The sequence below is a fragment of the Natator depressus genome, chromosome 13 (assembly GCF_965152275.1).
Source record: "Natator depressus isolate rNatDep1 chromosome 13, rNatDep2.hap1, whole genome shotgun sequence".
Taxonomy (NCBI): Eukaryota; Metazoa; Chordata; order Testudines; family Cheloniidae; genus Natator; species Natator depressus.
The window spans coordinates 1,798,837-1,819,798 of record NC_134246.1 but is presented as its reverse complement, the minus strand read 5'-3'; the positions used below and the strand labels follow the sequence as shown (position 1 = coordinate 1,819,798).

The window sequence follows — 20,962 nt, the reverse complement described above, 5'->3', positions numbered from 1 at the left end:
CGTGGGGCGCAAACACCCCGCAGGCCAGGGCCCCTCCGCACAGGCTGAGTTCCCGCTGTTGGGTTGTAAGATGATCCTTAATTCAACGCTGAACGGCCCGCACCGGCCCAGGGGCCCTGTCGAAAGGGAGGTGGCTGTCAGGGAGGCGGGCCTCGCCCAGAGTGACCAGACAGCAAGGGTGAAAAATCAGCCCGGGGTGGGGGTAATAGGAGACTATATAAGAAAAAGCCCCAAATATCAGGAGTGTCCCTATAAAATCGCAAAAAGAACAGGAGGACTTGTGGCACCTTAGAGACTAACCAATTTATTTGAGCATAAGCTTTCGTGAGCTACAGCTCACTTCATCATTAGGATCTTATGCTCAAATAAATTGGTTAGTCTCTAAGGTGCCACAAGTCCTCCTTTTCTTTTTGTGAATACAGACTAACACGGCTCCTACTCTGAAACCTATAAAATCGGGGCATCTGCTCACCCCAGCCTCGCCTGCTTCCCGGGATCCCAGTTCTCACTAAGAACCAGGCACCTCCCCGCTTCGTGGCTCCACCGTCCCTCTCCTACCGGCTCTGCTCGGAGAGTCACCTCCCTAGCCTGGAAATGGGACTGTTCTGGATCACTGGAGTCCAGGTGAAAGCAGCTGGGGGCGGGGGGGCGGCACCGTTTGGTTCCTGACCCTGGCAGTTGCCAGTTGCTGTGTTTGCCCCTCTACCCCGCAGCTGTCTGCCCAGGCTAGTGGCCGTTTGGCAGAGCGTTCCACCGAGTGCACAGCTTTGCCTTTGTCTCCCTCTTGTACGTCCACACGTTGCTGCTCACAGCCATCCCCCTGGGCAGTACAGAAGCCGAGGTGGGACCGGAACCAGTGGCCGGCCTGCCTCTTGCTGTGGCTAGTTCCCACGCTCCTCAGATCCCCTTTGTTGATGTGCCAGGCCCCTGTGTTCTCGGTGCCTTTTCCCAGAGAGGCCGAGCCTGCCCACATAGACTCTCCGTTGCTTCCAAATGTCTCTGTGTGCCGGAGCACGCGGCAGCTGGGCCAGAGAAGCGGAGTGTGGGGCTAGCGGGGGCCGTTGCCGTGGTTCAGACGGAGACCTCCACAGGGTTCACGCCTCACCCATCTCAGCTCCACAGCACCTGCCTCCAGGCCCCATGGCCTGAATCCCACTGCCAGCAAACTGGGCCCCTGAAACCTGCCTCTAAGCGCTGGCTGCAGCCTGGCCAGCCGCACTGGAAATCATCTCGCTGCCTGGGACATGCGGGCCTGACGTTCCAACGCAAGGTCTGCTCGTCGTGCTGTCGGCTTTTTCATGCCTCTGACGCCGTGGTTGTGCCCACCTTCATCACTGCCTGCCAGGCAAACCTCCCTCAAGCCCTGCAGGACCAGCCTGGCCGCAGGGGCATCCTTCTTCCTCCCCGGCATACTTCTGGCAGTGGGGGGTCTGTGTGGGCTGCTTTGCGGGAAGACAGGGCCCTGGTCTCCAGCATTGCCTACACCAACAGCTCCCTGAACCCCATCCTCTCCGAGAATTACAGAACAGGGCTGGGGAAATCAGTCCCTACCCTCCTCAAGAGACTCTCAGGTAGCAGTTACTGTCTTGGGACTGCTCTGAGCGACCCACGTAACACCAGAGTTCAGCAGTGGGTGGGAAGGTTAATCTGCGTTCAAACTACTAAAGAAAAAATATCCACTGAATGTGGGGTTAGTATTTCCTACAGATTTGTGTGTCGCCTGGCAGGTAGGGGAGGGGTCTGAGAGTCAGGACTCCTGCATTTGATTTTTGGCTTTGCTCTAAAACCGAGCATGTGACTTAACCACTCCGTGCCTCAGTTTACTCACCTGTAAGGTGGCTGCCTACTCCCCAGACCTTCTGAATCAGTCGTGCTGCTTGGACAATGATTCACCCCTCCCTTGACAAATTCTGAAGAAAATTATTTTTGTTGTTTTTCTTCTCATAAAAAGTCTTAATTTTTTTTAGGTTTTGTTGAAAACCTGATCATCAAAAATTTTCATTTTAAACAATAAATGAATTAATAAATGCACTTGGTTTTTCGTTACTGAAAACAGAAAATTTGTTGGATTTCATAGTTTCCCCCCCAAAATTTCCTGGATGTCAAAACATTGTTTTTCATTGGAAAAAAATGTTTTTTGACAGAATGTTTTCAGTCAGCTCTGTTCATTACTGTGTGTAATGGAGCTTTCAACTGCTTGGATGAAAGCCATTCTGGACCAGAAGCAAAACCCACCGAAGGCAGCAGAAAATTTCCCAGTTGGCTAGTGTGTTACACGCAAACGCTGGCATGGTGTATATGAGAGGCATGTAAGTGTAAAGTATTATTGTTATGTCAGGTATTTCCGCTGAGTAAAAATTCTGCTGAGGGGCCACAGAAATAGATGACAAACCCCTTCCGCAACCTCTGCCTTTATCAGAGTGTTTTATTTTCCAACAACACAATAAAATGTGTGTTCCTCTTTCTAACATACTTTCGACTGGAGCACATTGCACCGTGAATAAATAGCTTACAGCTGGTCGGAGCGAATAGTGGATTGGGGGAGATGCGGGGCTGGGAGCCCTGTTCTGAGGAACCCACAATTCCAGTGCGCCCTTTTCCCAGGGTTTTCTCATCATTCCAAAATGTGCAGTGAGCTGGCAGCTCAGATGGTGCTGGTTCTCCTTTTCCCACCCCCCATCATTGCCAGCTGCTACATTGCATTAAAAAGACAGCAACAGATACAGTAAATGCTTCCATGTGTTTCTTATCCATGAAAAGAACAGGAGGACTTGTGGCACCTTAGAGACTAACCAATTTATTTGAGCATAAGCTTTCGTGAGCTACAGCTCACTTCATCGGATGCATGCAGTGGAAAATACAGTGGGGAGATTTATATACACACAGAACATGAAAAAATGGGTGTTACCATACACACTGTAAGGAGAGTGATCACTTAAGATGAGCTATTACCAGCAGGAGAGCGGGGGGGGGGGGGGGGGAACTTTTGTAGTGATAATCAAGGTGGGCCATTTCCAGCAGTTAACAGGAACATCGGAGGAGCAGTGGGGGGTGGGGGTGGGGGATAAACATGGGGAAATAGTTTTACTTTGTGTAATGACTCAACCACTCCCAGTCTCTATTCAAGCCTAAGTTAATTGTATCCAGTTTGCAAATTAATTCCAATTCAGCAATCTCTCGCTGGAGTCTGTTTTTGAAGTTTTTTTGTTGAAGAATTGCCACTTTTAGGCCACTTTCAGTGACCAGAGAGATGGAAGTGTTCTCCGACTGGTTTATGAATGTTATAATTCTTGACGTCTGATTTGTGTCCATTTATTCTTTTACGTAGAGACTGTCCAGTTTGACCAATGTACATGGCAGAGGGGCATTGCTGGCACACGATGGCATATATCACATTGGTAGATGTGCAGGTGAACGAGCCTCTGATAGTGTGGCTGATGTGATTAGGCCGTATGATGGTGTCCCCTGAATAGACATGTGGACACAGTTGGCAACAGGCTTTGTTGCAAGGATAGGTTCCTGGGTTAGTGGTTCTGTTGTGTGGTGTGTGGTTGCTGGTGAGTATTTGCTTCAGGTTGGGGGGCTGTCTGTAAGCAAGGACTGGCCTGTCTCCCAAGATCTGTGAGAGTGATGGGTTGTCCTTCAGGATAGGTTGTAGATCCTTGATAATGCGTTGGCCGTCATGTGCCAGCAATGCCCCTCTGCCATGTACATTGGTCAAAGTCTGTGGAAGGAAAGCTCGTTTGCTTGGTTTTTCTTTTTGTTCAAATGCTCATGCTGCTCCTCTGTCTATCCAGTGCCCAGTGATCCAGACTGAGCAGGCAGGGGAGGAATTTCTTTGGAGACAAATCACATGTTTTTTACTCCTGGACAAACAGCTTTGGTAGCAGTGAATTGCTGGGGGAAGGAGAGAATCTGGAGCCCTCTCTGGGCATGAGGATGGGTGCAGTGCAGGCAAAGAGGAAAGGTGGGAGCCTGTTATCCATTCACAAGGCCAGGTGCTGCTCAGGGGAAAGAGGAACGTTGTCTTTTCGTATCAGTCGTTTCTTTCAGCGTCTCGTCCTCAGCGTCTCTACATGTAACGAACATCTGCTCCAAACAGCAGGAAGTTCTAGGAGAGAGATCATGATGTAAGCCACTGGCAAAGCCTTTTCTTTGGTCACAGAACAGCAGAGCCCACCTGCATTCGGCGGTAAATGCCGGGCTCTCTTTAATCAGGGAATATGTACTCTAGTTAGAGCAGCAAGCCGGTAAGCATGTGTGTATGGTGCATGCCGCAGGCCATGAAGAGTGTGAGTTGGCTTCACATCAGAGGGAAATCCATGTTTCTCCCCAGCTATTGTTCCCAAGTTTATATTTATTCAGCATTGTGTGAGCAGCTGTTTCTCTGTTTCTGTCATTGGCACTTTACTCCTTCGCCCTAGGCTGGACGTGCTGCAATAGTCACAGGCACCAACAGTCTCATGCTGCTTTGCTTTGGAAGAGCTTTACAAACGTGCCTGGCCAACACCCAATGGACTCAGTTCCTTAACATGTTACAATTCCTTAGTTCCTCTCATGCTGAGGGATCCCAACTACTTCACAAGGTCTGGGCTCGATCCAAGCCCCGTTGAAATTAACAGGACTCCTTGCGCTGATTTCAGTGTGCATTGGCTTGAGCCCTGTATGCGCACCCAAAGCCACCGGAATGCAGCCACTGCTAACCTGGGGGTGGGGACAGGGAAGGATGCGACCCAATAGAAAACCCACACATAGCACATCGCAAGACTGTGTGTTAGTGGTGGTGGAGATGGGGGGAATTTAGGGCCAAAAGTCACAGCAAATCTCTGCTCTTTATAAATTTCTTTGGAGACAAATCACATGTTTTTTACTCCTGGACAAACAGCTTTGGTAGCAGTGAATTGCTGGGGGAAGGAGAGAATCTGGAGCCCTCTCTGGGCATGAGGATGGGTGCAGTGCAGGCAAAGAGGAAAGGTGGGAGCCTGTTATCCATTCACAAGGCCAGGTGCTGCTCAGGGGAAAGAGGAACGTTGTCTTTTCATATCTGTCGTTTCTTTCAGGATCTCGTTTTTAAGGTCAGGCTTGACAAAGCCCTGGCTGGGATGATTTAGTTGGGGATTGGACCTGCTTTGAGCAGGGGGTTGGACTAGAACCTCCTGAGGTCCCTTCCAACCCTGATATTCTATTCTGTGATTGAGAGCTGTGTGAAATTTAAGACCAGATTTTCAGAAAACACAAAACCACATGTACATTTGCATGCTGACTCTGAACGTTCAGTTCTGGGATTGGTGTGCAACTATACTCGTGCAATTGTGAAAATCTGGACCCTGACGCTCAGGGCTGAGACCAGCTCAGTTCCTAAGTTCTTGTCTGAGAGACACTTCCCACCCCCGTCCACCCACTCCCAGTAAATCCCAAGGAAATAGAGGGATGTACCTTGGGTAGACAGAGGGCTTTATATGAACCTGGGCTCCCATGGAGTCTGTGTGTTGCTTGACCACTGACACTTGGACTCATGATCTATCCTGTCTGGGAACTTCTCCTCATTCTCCTCCCTTAGTACAGACCAGCTTCTCCCTGCCAGCTAGCACCAACTAATCAGGGCGATTCCTGCCTCTTCCCCTGCCTGTGAACGGCACTGCTCCTCCTCCCAGCGCTTCCACCAACCTGGGTGTCAGCTCAGAGACCCCTTCCTTCCCTCTCCCGCCCTACCTGCCCCCCGCAAGAGCTTCACTAGTGATGAAAAGGGTTTATTAGGCCACCTCGCCTTCCCCTGCCCTTCCCTGGCCCTATACTAAGGTATCCAGTGGTGGTTGCTCCAGGCATGGCTCACACCCTGCTCCTCACTCTGATCCGTCCCGCCGTTGGCATTAGTTGTTGCCCCAAATTATTGCCCAGGTGCCCCTTTGCCCAGCACAGGGGATTGTGTTCACTGACCTGGCGGGGCTGTATGATGAGGTTGGAGAGCTGGACGTGAGCCGGCAGAGGGAGAGGGAAGCCCTCCCTGAGTAGCGCTGCAAAATAAAACATTCATGAGAACAACGGTGGGGCAGAACAATCAGAGTCGCTGTGGGGTTGTGCAGCGAACCGGGCACCATCGACTCACACCTACCCAGCCCTGCCCCCATGTTAGCACCCTGCTCCCTGGGGGAAGGAGCTGGGAGCCCCCCCAGCAGCTGCCTAAGCGGGGAGACTTCTCGCATGCCGCTCTGCCCCTGCACACACACACAGGCGCCAGTCCCAGTGCTCTGGCCCTGCGAGCTGCAGAACGAGAAGCAGCACGTTAGGGAGACGGGATCTGGAAGGCATTACGACGTGCGCCGTTCACATTCTTTCCACTGTGTTCTCTTCTCTGTGTGTCACTGCTCCGAGATGGACTCTATCCAGCCCCCCACCCTGTGTGTGCAGCAGGCCCAGGATGCTGGTGGAAGCTCCGGGATCTAGGTCTCCTCCGCCCGGAGCAGCTTCTGCCCACTGTTGATAAGTGAGGTGTCAGGGCTCTGGTCTGATACAGATACCCTTGGACCCGCCAGCCCCTCACCGTTAATGCGTGGGATCAGGATGCTGGAGCCATAGAAGTTCATGAGTGCCTGCAGCAGCTGCACCTGGGGATGCAATGAAGAGTGTAACCCTCTGCAGCTGGCAGCAGAGGAGGTACTGGGAGAGGGGGTGGCTGTACGTTAGGGGGCCAGGAACTCAGGTAAGAATCTGCTTGAACCAAGGAGACGAAACAAAGGGGCCGTCCTGGAAACTAACCGAGTCCAACAGACTGCAACACCCTGGGCTAGGGAAGCATCGTCCCCGGGCCCACAGGCAGGCCCGGTGGGGGGGCACAGGCTCCTGGGTCGCAGGCAGCATGTCTATACTGCACGCTAAGCCTGGCTGGGCTGGGGGACTCAGTGTTTCCAAGCCCATGTTGAGCAACCGCACTGCCCTGTAACCCTGGGCTTGTGATTACTGCACCGGGGTCTCCCAGCTGGGCTAACACATCCACACTGCACTATGCAGACCGTCTGACTCAGGCCTGCACCTTGACCTCCATCCACACTGCAAAATGACAGGGCTTTGACCCGAGCCTCCGAGGGGTCCCAGAAGGGGACCCAGTCCCCTAGCAGGGTCCTAGGACCCGGGTCCTGAGTGCTTGCTGATGGAAGGGGGGCTGAAACCTGAGTGCCAGCCTGGGCTTAGGGTGCAGTGTAGACACATGCACGCATTCCTGGTGCTCAAGGGAGGAGGAAGGGACGGGCCTGTGGAAGTTTCCCAGAAGCGCTGACACAGCAGGTGGAGGAGGGGTGCAGCGTGGACATCACCTCACTGCTTTAGATCGGGCTGGAGTCTTCCTGCTGGCAAGCCCAGCTTGTGACCCCCGGTGGCTGGAAGGGAGTCACAGTGCACCAGCCACTGGCAACCCTACTTCCCGGGGGCAGGGGTGGGGGGCACCTCTGAAGCGACGATGGAGTCCAGAGCGTCCTGGGAGATGAGACAAGCCGCAGCGGTGCAGCTCCTCTTGCGCCCTGGCTGGAACTTACAGCTGCCCTGGCCCGGCGGCACCCCCACAGAATGGAGGCAGTGGGGCGCCATCTCCCCTCCCCCGGGAGCCCTCCCTTGGGGGCACACCCAGAGGTGTGAATCAAGCCCAGCAGCTCCTCCAAGCAGAGCCTGGGTGAAGTCCCTCCAAGGAGAACTCACAGAGAAAGGGCCGACGTCCGAGTGCTTCAGTGACAGCTGCAGCCTGCAGAAAAACACAGAGACTTGGCACGTCCGTCGCGCCCTCGCGTAGGGAGCTCTACTGTCAGGGCTCGGCCCCAGGAGGGGGCTCACGTCTGAACCCCACCCGCAGCCAGCCCGGCCTTTAAAGAGAGTGGAATGGCTGCCAAGCAGAGCTCTGCCGTCCCTCTGTGATAGCAGCAGGCACTGGAGTGCGGCCAGGAGCAGGCCCTGGGCAGTGATGGGCATGGCTGGCTTGGGTGCAGTGTGTGGTACTGGGGTACTGTGGTGCAGCCAAAGGCAGGCCCTGGGTAGTGATACTCGGGTACTGTGGGGCGGCAGGGGGCGGGCCCTGGGCAGTGATACTCGGGTGCTGTGGTGATACTCGGGTACTGTGGGGCGGCCGAGGGCGGGCCCTGGGCAGTGATACTCGGGTACTGTGGTGATACTCGGGTACTGTGGGGCGGCCGGGGGTGGGCCCTGGGCAGTGATACTCGGGTACTGGGGGGGCGGCCGGAGGCGGGCCCTGGGCAGTGATACTCGGGTACTGTGGGGCGGCCGGGGGCGGGCCCTGGGCAGTGATACTCGGGTGCTGTGGTGATACTCGGGTACTGGGGAGGCGGCCGGAGGCGGGCCCTGGGCAGTGATACTCGGGTGCTGTGGTGATACTCGGGTACTGGGGGGGCGGCCGGAGGCGGGCCCTGGGCAGTGATACTCGGGTGCTGTGGTGATACTCGGGTACTGTCGGGCGGCCGGGGGCGGGCCCTGGGCAGGGATACTCGGGTGCTGTGGTGCGGCTGGGGCTGGCGGTGCACTGTGATACTCAGTGTTGTGTGTGCTGTAATGCCCAGGCACGCTGGGAGGAGTGAAGGTCACATACCAGGGGAGCTGGGAGTTTGAATCCCACAGCTTTCATCCCAGCTTCATCACTCCCCCTCCCTCTGCGACCCCTGGCCTTCACCGGCAGGTACAGGACCAAATTCAGCTCCGATGCAAGCCAGTGCAACTGGTCTGACGCCAATGTAGCTTACACAAGGGCTGCATTTACCCCACCAATAAGGCCATGGCCACAGCTAGCCCACTAGCCAGCAGGGAGTCTGGCAGCTCTGGGATGCTTCTCAGCCTCCTTCTCACCCTCTCCCTGCCCTCACCCCTAGAATGGAAACTCCGACACCTCCTGGGCGCTGCAGAAAGTTTAGCCGTATCCTCTGGCAGAGCCATTGCCCAGGATCCACGCTGCTCTCAGAGACGCCCTGCTCTCTATCAAGCCTTTATGAGCATCTTATGACCTGAGGGCGGCTTAGCAGGGAAGGACAAAGGTTGAACTCCCCTCCACCCCCACTCCCGACCCTCGCTGTGGCTCCTACCTGCCAAGCTCCAGGGTCCCACCTATCTGGGCAGAGGTCACCATAATCTTGACTGAAACGCTGCTGGTCTAGGAATAGGAGAAGTGACGTCAGTTCCCGTGGGACTGGGACTGTGAATGCAAAGGCCCTTCCCTGGGATCGGGGAGCCAGGAGAGAGATCTGGCTCCTGCAGGGGAAGGGCTGGGCACAGCCTGCACTGTCACCTTGCTGACAGCACTTGGAGCCACGCTGGCCCAGGGAGGAGGCCAGAGCGGCTGTGCTGGGAAAGGCAGACAGGCAGGTTATGTGAGGGGTCCCTCTCCTCTCCTGCTGGAGGAATGCAGTAGGGTTGCTGCACTTGGCAAAGGGATGGGGCCCAGCTCATGGCAAATCCAGTCCCAGCCGATCCCAGCAGGAGTCAGCTCGCTAGAGGGGGAGACACAGGGATATGCGCTTAGCAGAGCTAGCAGCTATTCCAGGTCCATATGCCAGATCCCTCCTCTATCATCAGTAGGGCGACTGCACTAAGGTCTCTCCACCCAGGGCCAATATCCATAAGCCATGCCCAGACTTACCACGCTGAGGAGGAAGATGGGGACAAAGGAGGAGTTGGGTAGGATAACGTATGCTTGGATATCCACAACAGGCGTAAGCGACAAGTTCCCAGGCGCGATGGTCAGGAACGGAGGAGAAGAGGTTTTAATCCTGAGCTTCATCAGCTTGTCTGGGTACATCTTTTCCAGCTGGGGACGGAGCAGAGGAGAGCCAGTTAGCACCGGGGAAGGTGACGACAGATTTGCACAAGCTCGGTATCGTGATAAAGCAAAGTCCCTGAGAAATGGAATCTGATGCAGACTTTAATCTAACAACACATCATGTTCCTCCTGTGACCATCGCCCCAGCGAGCAGCGTGCCCACCTCACCATTTCCAAACATGTCTTTCCTGAACACCCCTTTCCTGAGGCCACCCCCAGCAAACCACGGTGCCCAGTCGTTTGTGAGTGGCAGGCCGGTAGCTGGCTCAGCACCGACGCTCTCTCAGGGGAGCAGGACACGTACCTGGGGAATGAAGGCTGAAAAAGTGGAGGTGTTCAAATGGAATTTAAACTCCTTCGGAATCTGTGGCAGGAGAAACACAAATGGTGCCGGAGGGTCAATTCAACGGAGCAATGACCTGCTGTATGGAATGACAAGCGGAAGAGCCGGAGGCAAAATCAGCCACCAAACCCGCCATCCTCAATAACCTAAGCCTATTGCTGTGTAAAGCCGGGCCCGGTATGAAGCTGGTACGTGACCTGGTCAGTCAAGGAAAGTGACGCTACAGCTGAGGTGGGTTATTAGACTTTCCTGTCCGATCTAACTCCACTGGGAGTGGCATGTTTATGATAGGCCTGTCATGCTGGAATTAAGACCTGCAGAGGTGACCACAGCTGATGCCCAGGGCCCCGTCTGAGAATGAGAGAATTGCCTGCATCCATCCTGAGGGCGGTCGCAGCCCAAGGCCTGAAAGCGGATGGGCTCAGGGGTGCCATTAGCCCAGGAACTGTGACTAACCACCCCACCTCCTTCTCCAGCAGCCATAGCCCAGGGTTTGTGGGACCCTCCCTGCATGGTGAGACAAGCTCTCAACCCCATGTCTGCCAGCAGCAAGGTGGGATCTGCCTCGAAGGGCGGGTCCACATGAGATCTTGCCTTTTACCCTGTCAGGGGATGACTGCACACACCACATGTGGTGCCCGATGAGAGAGAAAACATCCCCCACTGACTTACCCCAGCACCCCTGCCCCTACCCATCTTGTACTCATATGGCCCTCACCACCAGTGTCTGAGCGCCATGCAGTCCTCAATGGATTGATCTCACCCTCACCCCATGCAGTAGGGTGATTCAACCATTTCACAGATGGGCCGGAGAAACTCAGCGACATGCCCAAGGAAGCTTGTGGTTGAGATGGGAATGGAACCCAGGTCTCCTGAGTCCCACAACCCCTTACCATGGCATCAGTGATCTCAAAGAGCAGGACCCCGGCCGTGTGGTACACAAAGCCAGCTGTGTTGAAGAAGTAACTGGAGGCTGCGAAGTAAACCATGCGGTCATGATCCACGGGGAAGGCCAGTATGGGAGGAGCAAAGGGGACGGCAGAGCGATGGGCCAGGGAAAAAAATTCACCCTAGTGAGGAAGGAAAGAAAGAATGATGCCTGGGGGAGGGGAGAACAGGGGGAGCTGGAATTCACTTGGTTTTCACTGACCCAGCTTGGGAGCAAAGCGTTCAGAGGAAGAAAATAAAAACCGGGTCTACCCACCGCTCTCCCCACCCTGCACTCGCACCAGAGCATGTTAAAAATAACCCGGGACTGGATCAATATAAAGAATGCTAATGTTTTGGAATGGCCTGGAGCTTGTCATGGGAAGGAGCTCAAGTGCCCTGTACATGACACCAGAGAGAGGTGGATTGCATTTTACTCATTTTACCCACTTTTAGCTGCAGCTAAGTCACTGGAGGCACAGAGAGGTTAAGTGACGTGCCAATGGTCACAATTCCACACTGAGAGTCAGTGGCAGATCTGGGAACAGAATCAATGAGGCTTGAGTTTCAGCCCCTAGCTCCTAGGATGCTCTGGCACCTGGTAGTTGATGCTCCAGGCCCTCGCTAGGCAGAAATGCTAATGAAACGTACATATATTCTTCACTGATCCCCCCAGGGTTGTGTGTGTCCCTCAGTTCTCATCTCACCTTCAGATTCACATCCAGAGACTGGGCTGTTGCCGTGGGAGGTGCAACCAGGGAGTAATCAATCCCAGCCACCTTGTCTATCTTTGCTGTGACTACAGAACAGGAGAGACACAAACCCGATGGGCTGAGATGCCAGTGGAAATCACTGGGGGGTGAGCTGTTCCCGCTCTCTAGCTGGGACTCACAGAGCAGCAAGCCAGTGAGGAGTTACCAGTGGCATAGGGAGTTAGGGAGCCAGGTTTATTCTCCCTCAGCTCAGTTCAGAGCAAAGAGACAGGGTTTTTCTGTAGCTACCAGCTCTGGGAACTAGCCCTCAGCCCGGAGAGTCAAGCTGGGTCCTTTCTGCTAAGGACACCTGCAGTCCCAACCCCTGGGGAGCCCTGGGCCTGGTCCCGCCATGCTCCCTAGAGGCTGCAGGGAGGAGGCAGGGCTTTGCACCCTCCTGTCCTGAGAGCAGCTGACTACGTACAGAGGGGGACAGCCTCCACCAGGCAGCTCACACGGTCCCTTTGGGGTGATGTGGTGCCCCATGGCCCTCAGTGTGGGCCAGAGGCTAAATGCGGGGTGAAAAACAGTGTCCCATGGCATGTGCCTGGCCTAGGGGAAAGACTTGTAAAAATCCAAAGCCATCATCGTGTTGTACCTGGCAGAGTCTGGAGATAGGGCTGCAGCTTGGTGGTGACAGAGCTGGTCACTGCTTCGCAGACCTGTGGAAAACAGAGGTGACCCCTTGGTGACTGGCCAGCAGCTCTGTCTGAGTCACACACCGAGTGGCAAGTCCTCAAACCGCCTCTCAGTTTCTGCAATGTTGCACAACTTTTTTACTTATGCAAAAGCCTGCGTTTGCACACGCAAGTGACATTTCTGCCTGCAAACGAGGCAGCGGTCTGGCTGACTGCCCAACATGCATGCATCATGTGTGTATGTGTGTGGGGGGGCTGTGTGCGCAAATATTTGCTCATGCAAACAACTCCAAGCACAGCCTAGTGGCTGAGTTGAGCTCCTTTGAAAAGGGTCTCACTTGTGACCCAAGTCCCAGTTCTATGTTCTAGACTGGACATGCTGGAGACTACGTACGTGGAATCCAGCCTGCTCTGGATGAGCTCTGATCACTGGACCTCTATGTCCAAAGCTCCACCAGCAGACTGGAAGTTTGGCTGTTCACCAAATGCAGCACTCATGCCCCCGGCAGCACATGGGGGGCGGGGGTGTCTTTAACTTACTGCTTCTGGGTAAGCCAGGCTGGGTAGCCAAGTTTTTAGCCTACCCAGGCAACCAGAAAGGGCTAATTCAGCCTTGCCTGGGGAGGGGGAGAGAAACAGCTCGATAGAGTGTGATGATAAAACCCAAAGGGCTCTGTGCTCTCAGCGACAGCACGCTATTGACTCTCCTCGCCCAGCTCCAGGGGCTCGGCAGAAATGCCACTTCAGTGTTACTGGGAGACTGAACCAGCGTGTACAGCATGGTTGGAAATGGACTGCAGGGAATAACCCTGCCAATGCACTGGAATACCTGCCGGAGATCTTCTCCAGTCCCGCTTCCCGTAAGGACCCAGAAACCGCCGCGCTGGATCGGACCATTGGTCTTTCCAGTCTGGCCTCTGGCCTGCAGCAGTGGCCAAGAGCAATAGCCAGTGCTTCAGAAGACAGGGGCGTGGTAACCAGAAAACAAAGAGCTGAGCACAAGGGGGGAATTCCCTCGAGAGGTAGGAGGCAGGAGCTGCCCGGTTACTATTCTAGTCCACGGGTTCCCATTATCCATCATGTGGTCAGTTCACGCTCACGCCTGTTAGTTGTCAAACCAGTTCTTTTCCCTCCTCTCTGCTGTACAGCTTGTTACCGCAAGGTATGTTCCTTCCCCCCGCTGTGCAGAGACAGGACACATCCACGCAGGGCCCTGGAGCGCCAAAACCTGGCCTGAGACTGATGGGGAAATGGGAAAGATTTGTTGTGGGCTGAGTCATATAACAGCCCTTGTGTATGCACACACCCTCCTAGTGCACAGAGTGTGTCAAGGGGGAGCCAGCCCAGCAGAGCGTGGGAAGGGGAGAGAGGTAAAGCAGCGGAGGTTCAGCTCTGCAGGGTGTGGGCAAGTCCCTGAGACAGATGGGGAGCTGTGGGGTGCGGGGAGTTAGGGTGAGAGATGGGATGCACCCCCTGTTCTAAGGAGGGGAAACAAAGCATCTCCGTGACTTCCTTGGGACAGGCATGAGCAGATTAACCAGGGAACATGGGAACCGGCGCTATAGAGCAGGGGGGCTAGGCCTCTGCCTACGGGAAGTTTCTGGCATGTGGTGACGGGGACCCTGATGTGCTGCAAAAGGAGAAGAAGGGGAGTTACTGAGAGAGATTCTCACCCCGTCTCCAATGTTCCCCAGCAGTGTCCCCTCCAGAGAGGCAGGAGACAAAAGCCTTAGACAGAAGCACCTCTCTGATAGGCCCGGGCTTTGCTTCGAATGCCAGCCCATCTGCTCCAAGGGCTTCCAGATGGCCCTTAAAAAGCCACTAGATGGCACTAAAAGTAGCTCAATACAATCAGTCCAGCATTTTAAATCTATTATATAAATGGACTTTTCCCTGTTCTCCAACTGCCTCCTTCCTGAATGAAGTTCACATCAAGAGCTGTAGCAAGTCGGGCCAGTTAGCCATGTAGCAATTATTTCTAACAGCTTGTTTCCGTGTCTTGGTGCAGATTTCCTGAGGGTAGGCTATTGTACTGTGCTGTAGGTACCTGGGTGTTGCCACTGCGCCCCATTAAAACAAGCCAGTAAATGACTGTAAATCCAGCAATGAGAATTTCTACACCAAAGCTCCTAAAAATCTCTACGAGTGACAGGCCGTTGAAAGCCTCGCTCTAAGTGGGCTCTGTCTTTTGATCTGAGCTTGGCTGAAGCATGCGATCTAATTAACGACCCCGGGAAAAGAAAAGTCTTTGTTAATTGAGACCAATGATATTAGGCATCGGCAAATGTTGCAAGTTTAGAATTCCGTAAGAACTGTGCACTGCCGAGGTGACTGCAGTTTATGTGTTTTTTCACGATACTTTGCAGCACTGATCTCTGTACCGCACACCTCTCCCCAAGAACTCGAGCTCCAGGACACCCCCCGCGCCCCGAGCTCTCGCCTGAGAGCAAGAGCGTGTGGACACAGGCCATTTGGAAATCGTGTCAGTGCCGCAGGAGAGCTGGACAGTGGGAGAGGGGTCACTATCAAGAGTTGGTATTCTGTGCTCCTAGCATATCGTACCTTGCCTTCCATGGTCCTCCTGAAGCTGGACTCAATCTTCTTGTGAAAGAGATTGTACAGCCAACTATGGAGAAAAACACAGTGCGATCAAGTCATGCTCCTGCCCATGGGAGGATATCGGAGGAGTGTTTCCTTGGAAAAGGGCGACACTAGAGAGGTGTGTGACCGCTGGGCATGTTGTCCCAGGATGGTTTGGATTCAAATCTTGGCTGCTTTGCTTTGTTTTAATACAATGGCTGCATTTGCAGATAGGCTTGTAAAATGTGTGCACCCAAATTTAGAGATGGGCTGAAAACATGTCTCCTAAAGGGACAACACCGTGGGCCAAATTCAGACCTGGTACAAGATAATTCATTAGCTCATGATTTGGTTCTGTATGTTTATTTATTAAATTCGTCTTTGACCAACCAATCTCCTGGGCAGTATCAGAGCTTTTCCTTAATTAGCCTCTCTGTGCAGCTACAGGGCCTCTGGGCCAATTACTTCAGGACTCAGTTTACCCCGCTAGCATTTTGTGAAGGAAGGCAGAATTGGAAGGGCCGGCAGTGCTGCTTACAGACCAATGGGCGCAGCACAGATGGGCTGAAGGTAATTTATATCCCTGGAGGCCCTTGTAGAAGATGGGCTAATCAACATGACCCCCAAGCCATGACAATTAAGGGCAGTTACATACCCAAACCTGCCCGAAATGTGCACCCGAACGTTGGAGATGTGGGTTCCACACTCCGAGGTGGTAATGGTGGGTCTACCAGAGGCGTCGCTGCCCAGCTTCAGACCAACAGAGATAGAGAGACCCTCGACCTTCAGGTCAAATGAACCACTGTCCCTGCTAATGGGAAAGGAAGAAGCAGAAGAGATTGCATTTGCAGGCAGGGGCTCTCCTAAAACCCCTGCACATGCCATATGCTGGTGGAAAGGGCTTGTATGTTAATCCCTGGAGCACTGATTATTCACAAGGAACATCCCTGAGGCTGGAGCAATATTCGGGATACGCAGTCACCCTGCGGTTTCCTTTGTCCATCATTATAGCAGGAATTAGAGAGTGGGAAATAACCTGTAAGGCCACTGGTTCCATGCCCAGGATGGAGGCTCACTGCAGGATATTCTCCAGTGCTTCCGACTAACCAGCTCAGACCATCAGCTCGGGGCTGCCCCATGTCACCTACTAGCTATTTCTAAAGAGGCAGGGTGGAAGAACACAGCAAGAAATTCCCTCCACACTCATCCCCATGGCTCTTCCCCCCGGAGCCACGCGACCGAGCCCCTCGACGGATCACCCAGGGCTGAAGTGCAAAGGCCAGGCTGTGTCAGAGGCCAGAGCCTACAAGGGCTGTAGGAGTGACTCTGGAGGAGATCCAGAGAAGAACACAGCCCCCTGCCCAGCACTGCGAGAATGCTGCCCTCCGGAAATGAGAAGTTGGGCTTGGGTACTGCCCTCCAACCATCACTGTGAATGCTCACGCCAGGGAGACAGGCCCTATGGGTGACCCCCACCCATGGGTGGGTGTTGGGGCCTGCCTCTCTGTGGATGATGAGCCTGATCCTTCTCTCGCTTACGCTAGTGTAAATCCGGAGTAACCCCACTGATGTCAATGAGGCAGCACTGGTGTAAAACTAGTATGAGAGGAGACTCAGCCCCCTACACGTGGGAAACAAGTTAGTGGAGCAGGAAATGACAAGGAAAAACAAGTGTGTGTGTGTATGTGTGCGCGCAGGGGGTCGGGGAGGGGAGATAAAAGAGATGGGGCCGTTTTGGGACACAAAGGGTGCACAGAGCTGGACGGCGCTTACAGAAATCTCTTCTTCACCTTCCACTTCCCCGTCAGCTGGGCAAAGGCGTTGGCAATGGAGACCTTCAGGCCCACGTTGGGGATCAGGGCAATCTGCGAACTCGGCAACTGGAAACTGCGAAGGTTCAGACTGCAAGAGAGAGAAATTCTCTCAGCAGGAAACCAGAGCTTCCCCGGGAAAACCCTGAGCACAGGCCTCCTGTCCCCACAGCCACCAGCACTGCTGGTCGCACGGGGCCGAGGGCCGAGCAGGTCAGGGTGAACAAACTCCTTTCCTCCCTTGCGAGTGACCCCTCCCAGACAGACTGAGGCACAAGAAGGGGCTGTACCCCTGGGGCTACGCCCCCTTCTGTGAACACAACGCTCTGCCAGCCACCCGCCGTTCTCTCAGCGTAGCAAGGTGACCTCGCTCCTGGGAGAGAGCCACAAAGTGCTTTTGCCATCACAGGAACCTGCTTGTGTCAGACGGGCTGGGGGTGGGGGTGGGCTTATTCGCGGTCTCCTGAAAGGAGAGGTCATCCCAGCAGCATTGGGAGCTCTAGTCGGTGGGTTCTGCTCCCTGGGGAAGGGCTAGCTGTGGAATCAGGCAGGGACAAACTGGGCTGGGGGTAGGTTTTCTTTTTGGCAAAACCCATTGGTCCGATTTTGCACAAACACCATCCCAACCTTGAGTGCCTGGGCTCCAAGTCACATATTACCTTGCTCCGGCTCGGAGGTTTGGATAAACGGGTTTGGCAGAACCATGGCAATTCACTTTCCATCAGGAGCTCTTGCTCCACCTTATTGAACCCTCTTGCACCTGGCTCTCCGGCGGGAGAGGAATGGCCGTCAGGGACATGCCCCACCCTGGGAAGGACTCTGCCCCGCAGCTTGCACTCAGAGCTCGTACTGGGGGCGGGGGACGGCTGCACGTGGAAGCCCCAAGGTCTCACCTGTGGAATGTGTAGCGCACCTTCCCTAACACCTTGACTTTAAAGGACCCCGAGAAGTCTGGCAGCTTCAGCTTGGCTAATTCCTTCTGCAGGGCAGCGATGCCCTCCTGACGAGCTGCAGGGACACAAAGTGCATGTCACAGGCTGGCCCTTTGCGAGCCAGCTGGATACAGCCCTGGCATATTTGCCATCACACGAGGAAAGTGTCAAAAGGAACAACCAGTTAGTAACTTACCTGCTGATTCAGTAAGTGAAGGGAGCTGGTTTCCATCCCACGTGTGATTATTAGTGCGAAGCCTCAGATTGCGAGAAAGAACCCTAACATTACAACCTGGGCTGCACTAAGTGACATTGATTAACCTGGGCCCATGGGGGAAGGCAGCAGCAAGGTGGACAATTGGCACAGGGCAGGCTGCACGGCTGCCAAGGTGAAGGGAATCCAGGAAGTGGGCTGCATGCCAAAACGTGCATGAATTCCAGCTCCTAATGGATGCTAGTGAGCCTCATTCTTCACAGCCCTGTACTCTGGGCAGTCATTTACACCAGTGCAAAGCAGGGGGAACGCTGGTGTCAAAGAGGCCCCAGATCTGAGTGCTCGCACACTGCACTCACTTTGACAGCGCAGAGCACTGCACAAGGCACAGCCGAGCCGGGTGGGATGGGCCCAGGGTTCTCCTGAGGTCAGCACAGGTGTGTGTCCACTGCAACCGGAGGTGGGACTGCTGCTTGCTCCAGCTTGAATTTAGCTAGTGCGGCTAAAAACAGCAGCGAAGGTGCGGCCTCGTGGCCCTGGCATGGGTTAGCGACATGAGCATGTACCCGGGCTTTCCGGCGGGCTGGTACAGCCTGCACCAGGCTCCGTGCCGGCGTGTGCTATGTCTAGTCACGTGACCTAGACTAAAGCTAGTGCGAGCTGCAATCACACTTCTGACTGCAGTGTAGACAGCCCCCGGCTCTAGCTGGGAGGGAAAGGCACTTCCCGCTCTCCAGATAGCTCTTGGGGGGTGGGGAGGGAGGAGCTGCGTCTTGTTCAATCCATAACAGGGCTGCATAAGAGCTTGTTCTGTGATTTCACTTCAGTGACGGACTCATCTCAGCCTGGGAGCTCATTGACCTGGGTGAGTCTCTCTGCGCTTCGGGAGCTGGTGTCATGCACTGAAGGAGCGAGACACCTCGCCAGCTAACCAGCCCCATGCGCTGCCAGGATGGGAAGTACACGGGGCAAGAGCTGGGGGCCAAAGGGAGACAGGGAGGGGTCCCCAGCCCCAAAGATCCCTCCAAGCCGGGTTGCAGAGCGCACTCACTTCCCGCCACACGCAGAGAGAATGCAGGGAGGATGCTGCCCATGTAACCACCATGCACCCCACAGAGAAGACGCCCGGAGAGATGCAAGTTCTGAGTGCCCTAATGGGGTTGCCAGGTTTCCTTCCCTGCCTTCACAGGGAGACATTGCCATGAAAAGGCCCATTCCAGAGACTGCCCCAGAATGGGAACAGGCCACTCCACACGGTCCTGGGACCCATCCTCACAGTCGTGACTAGCACCTGCATGTCCATCCCACTGGCCGACTGGTTCCTATCGTACCCTCCTTACAATGCATTTTGGGTAGCTGCCCACCTGGCCCCCCTCGCCAGGCTCGGTGTGAGACAGACACAAATTAGATTGGGAACCTACCGTAGTCCAGGCCTTTAACAGTGATTCTGGCCACAAAGCCGGGGTTAGTGGCCCTGGTGAGCACCATGCAGATGGCCAGCACCGAGGCAGCCAGGGCCAGGTGACGCGTTGCCATCCTTACAGGAGTGCGTAGGTACCGTCCAGCCACCAAGACGTGCTGAGCTGGCTGCTGGCTGATGCTCCCCTATGATCCTGCTGCTATAACCGGCGTGTTTATAACAGAGTGGAAAAGGGAACTGAGAATGGGTGCCAAGAAAGCAGGAAGTTGCTTTCCCATTCCTCTGGGGGCCGTCCCCACTTGCACAATTCTCAGCCATGTCCTGCTCTAGGTTCCTCCTCCTGGGGCTGGGGCTGGGGCTGGGCCACACCCCAGGGGACAGGGCTGCTCGGGGCACTTGTGCTTTCTGCTCCCGGGCCTGGGGCTCGCTCACTCCTCACTTTGAGAGTTGCTGCTGGGCTCTTGCAGTGGGGGTGACGCCCGGCTCCACGAACAGACACCTGCTGACAGCAGCCCTGCAAGCCACAGGAATGCAGCTGGAAGGGTCTCCATGGATACCAGGGTGGGTCGGGGGAAAGGAGAGGCAAGGACTTTGCCTTCAGCGCCGTGCCAACCTCAAATGCCTCCTCACTGCCCTGCCAATTAGAACAAGCGCCTTGCTGGCTCCTGGAGCAGGCTCCGGGATTCAGCCGGGGCTTGGATCTGATTGCTTTCTTGCACTGTATTTTGCCCATTCCACTTTTGCTCCATTGACAGAGGGCAGGGAGCAGGATGGAGGAGTTTATATCTCAGCAGGGACCTGCTAGGTACTGCAGGGGCCAGGCTAGGGGCCAGGGGTGATTGGAGAGGTTGAGCCCATCACCATACAGCCAGGGAATGGAGACCAAAGCCCCTTGTCCAGGGGATGGAGCCTAAAGCCCCATGGGCCCAGTCCCACTGCAAACAGCCTCTGAGTTATGGCTGTAGGGTCAACAGCAAACAGCCTCCTGGGTGGTGATGGGGGGAGGGACAAAGCAGCTGCCCCTCCCCTGGGGTGTCAGCAGTGCTTGGGTCCTGGCCACCTCTGGAAACAGAAAAGCTGGATGAGCAGACAGCCGGTGTGTGTTTCCCACCTTCCCGGGTTGGTGGGGTTCAGCTTCAGCCCTAGAGTGGTGGGTTGCAGGCTCCACCCATGGGCCTTTAGGCTCCATCCCCTGGACAAGGGGCTTTGGTCTCCATTCCCTGGCTGTATGGTGATGGGCTTAACCTCTCCAATCACCCCTGGCCCCTGCTGCCTCCCCCAATGCCCCATTGCCCCACTGCCTCCATAACCACTTCCCCATCCAGGGCTTAATTTGTCCCTGGGCTTGCTGGGCCTGGGTAAGTTTGCTGTGAAAAGTGATATTTGTATGTTTGTTAATATCACTTTTCACAGCAGACTTACTAGCTAGCAAGTCTTAAAAAAAGAAAAGCAATAAAAAAAAGGCAAAAGAAACAATAAGAAAAAAGACAAGAATATGAGAATGTGCAAAGCACCTTATTTGTATTTCTATTCTGTT

At 54.7% G+C, this 20,962-nt stretch overlaps 1 protein-coding gene across 1 annotated transcript; it reads right to left on the bottom strand.

Annotated features, from left to right (window-relative positions):
- Positions 1–3,030: 3,030 nt before the first annotated feature.
- Positions 3,031–19,617, bottom strand: LOC141997563 (bactericidal permeability-increasing protein-like). The gene is made up of 15 exons (XM_074969954.1): positions 19,427–19,617; positions 17,753–17,867; positions 16,822–16,950; positions 15,704–15,859; positions 15,031–15,094; positions 12,429–12,492; positions 11,786–11,877; positions 11,045–11,221; positions 10,113–10,172; positions 9,629–9,796; positions 9,075–9,142; positions 7,690–7,732; positions 6,542–6,605; positions 5,938–6,014; positions 3,031–4,111 (listed from the first exon to the last, which is right to left on the bottom strand). The coding sequence occupies exons 1-15, from the start codon at positions 19,539–19,541 to the stop codon at positions 4,073–4,075; spliced, it is 1,431 nt and encodes a 476-aa protein (XP_074826055.1). The 5' UTR covers positions 19,542–19,617; the 3' UTR covers positions 3,031–4,072.
- Positions 19,618–20,962: the final 1,345 nt, after the last annotated feature.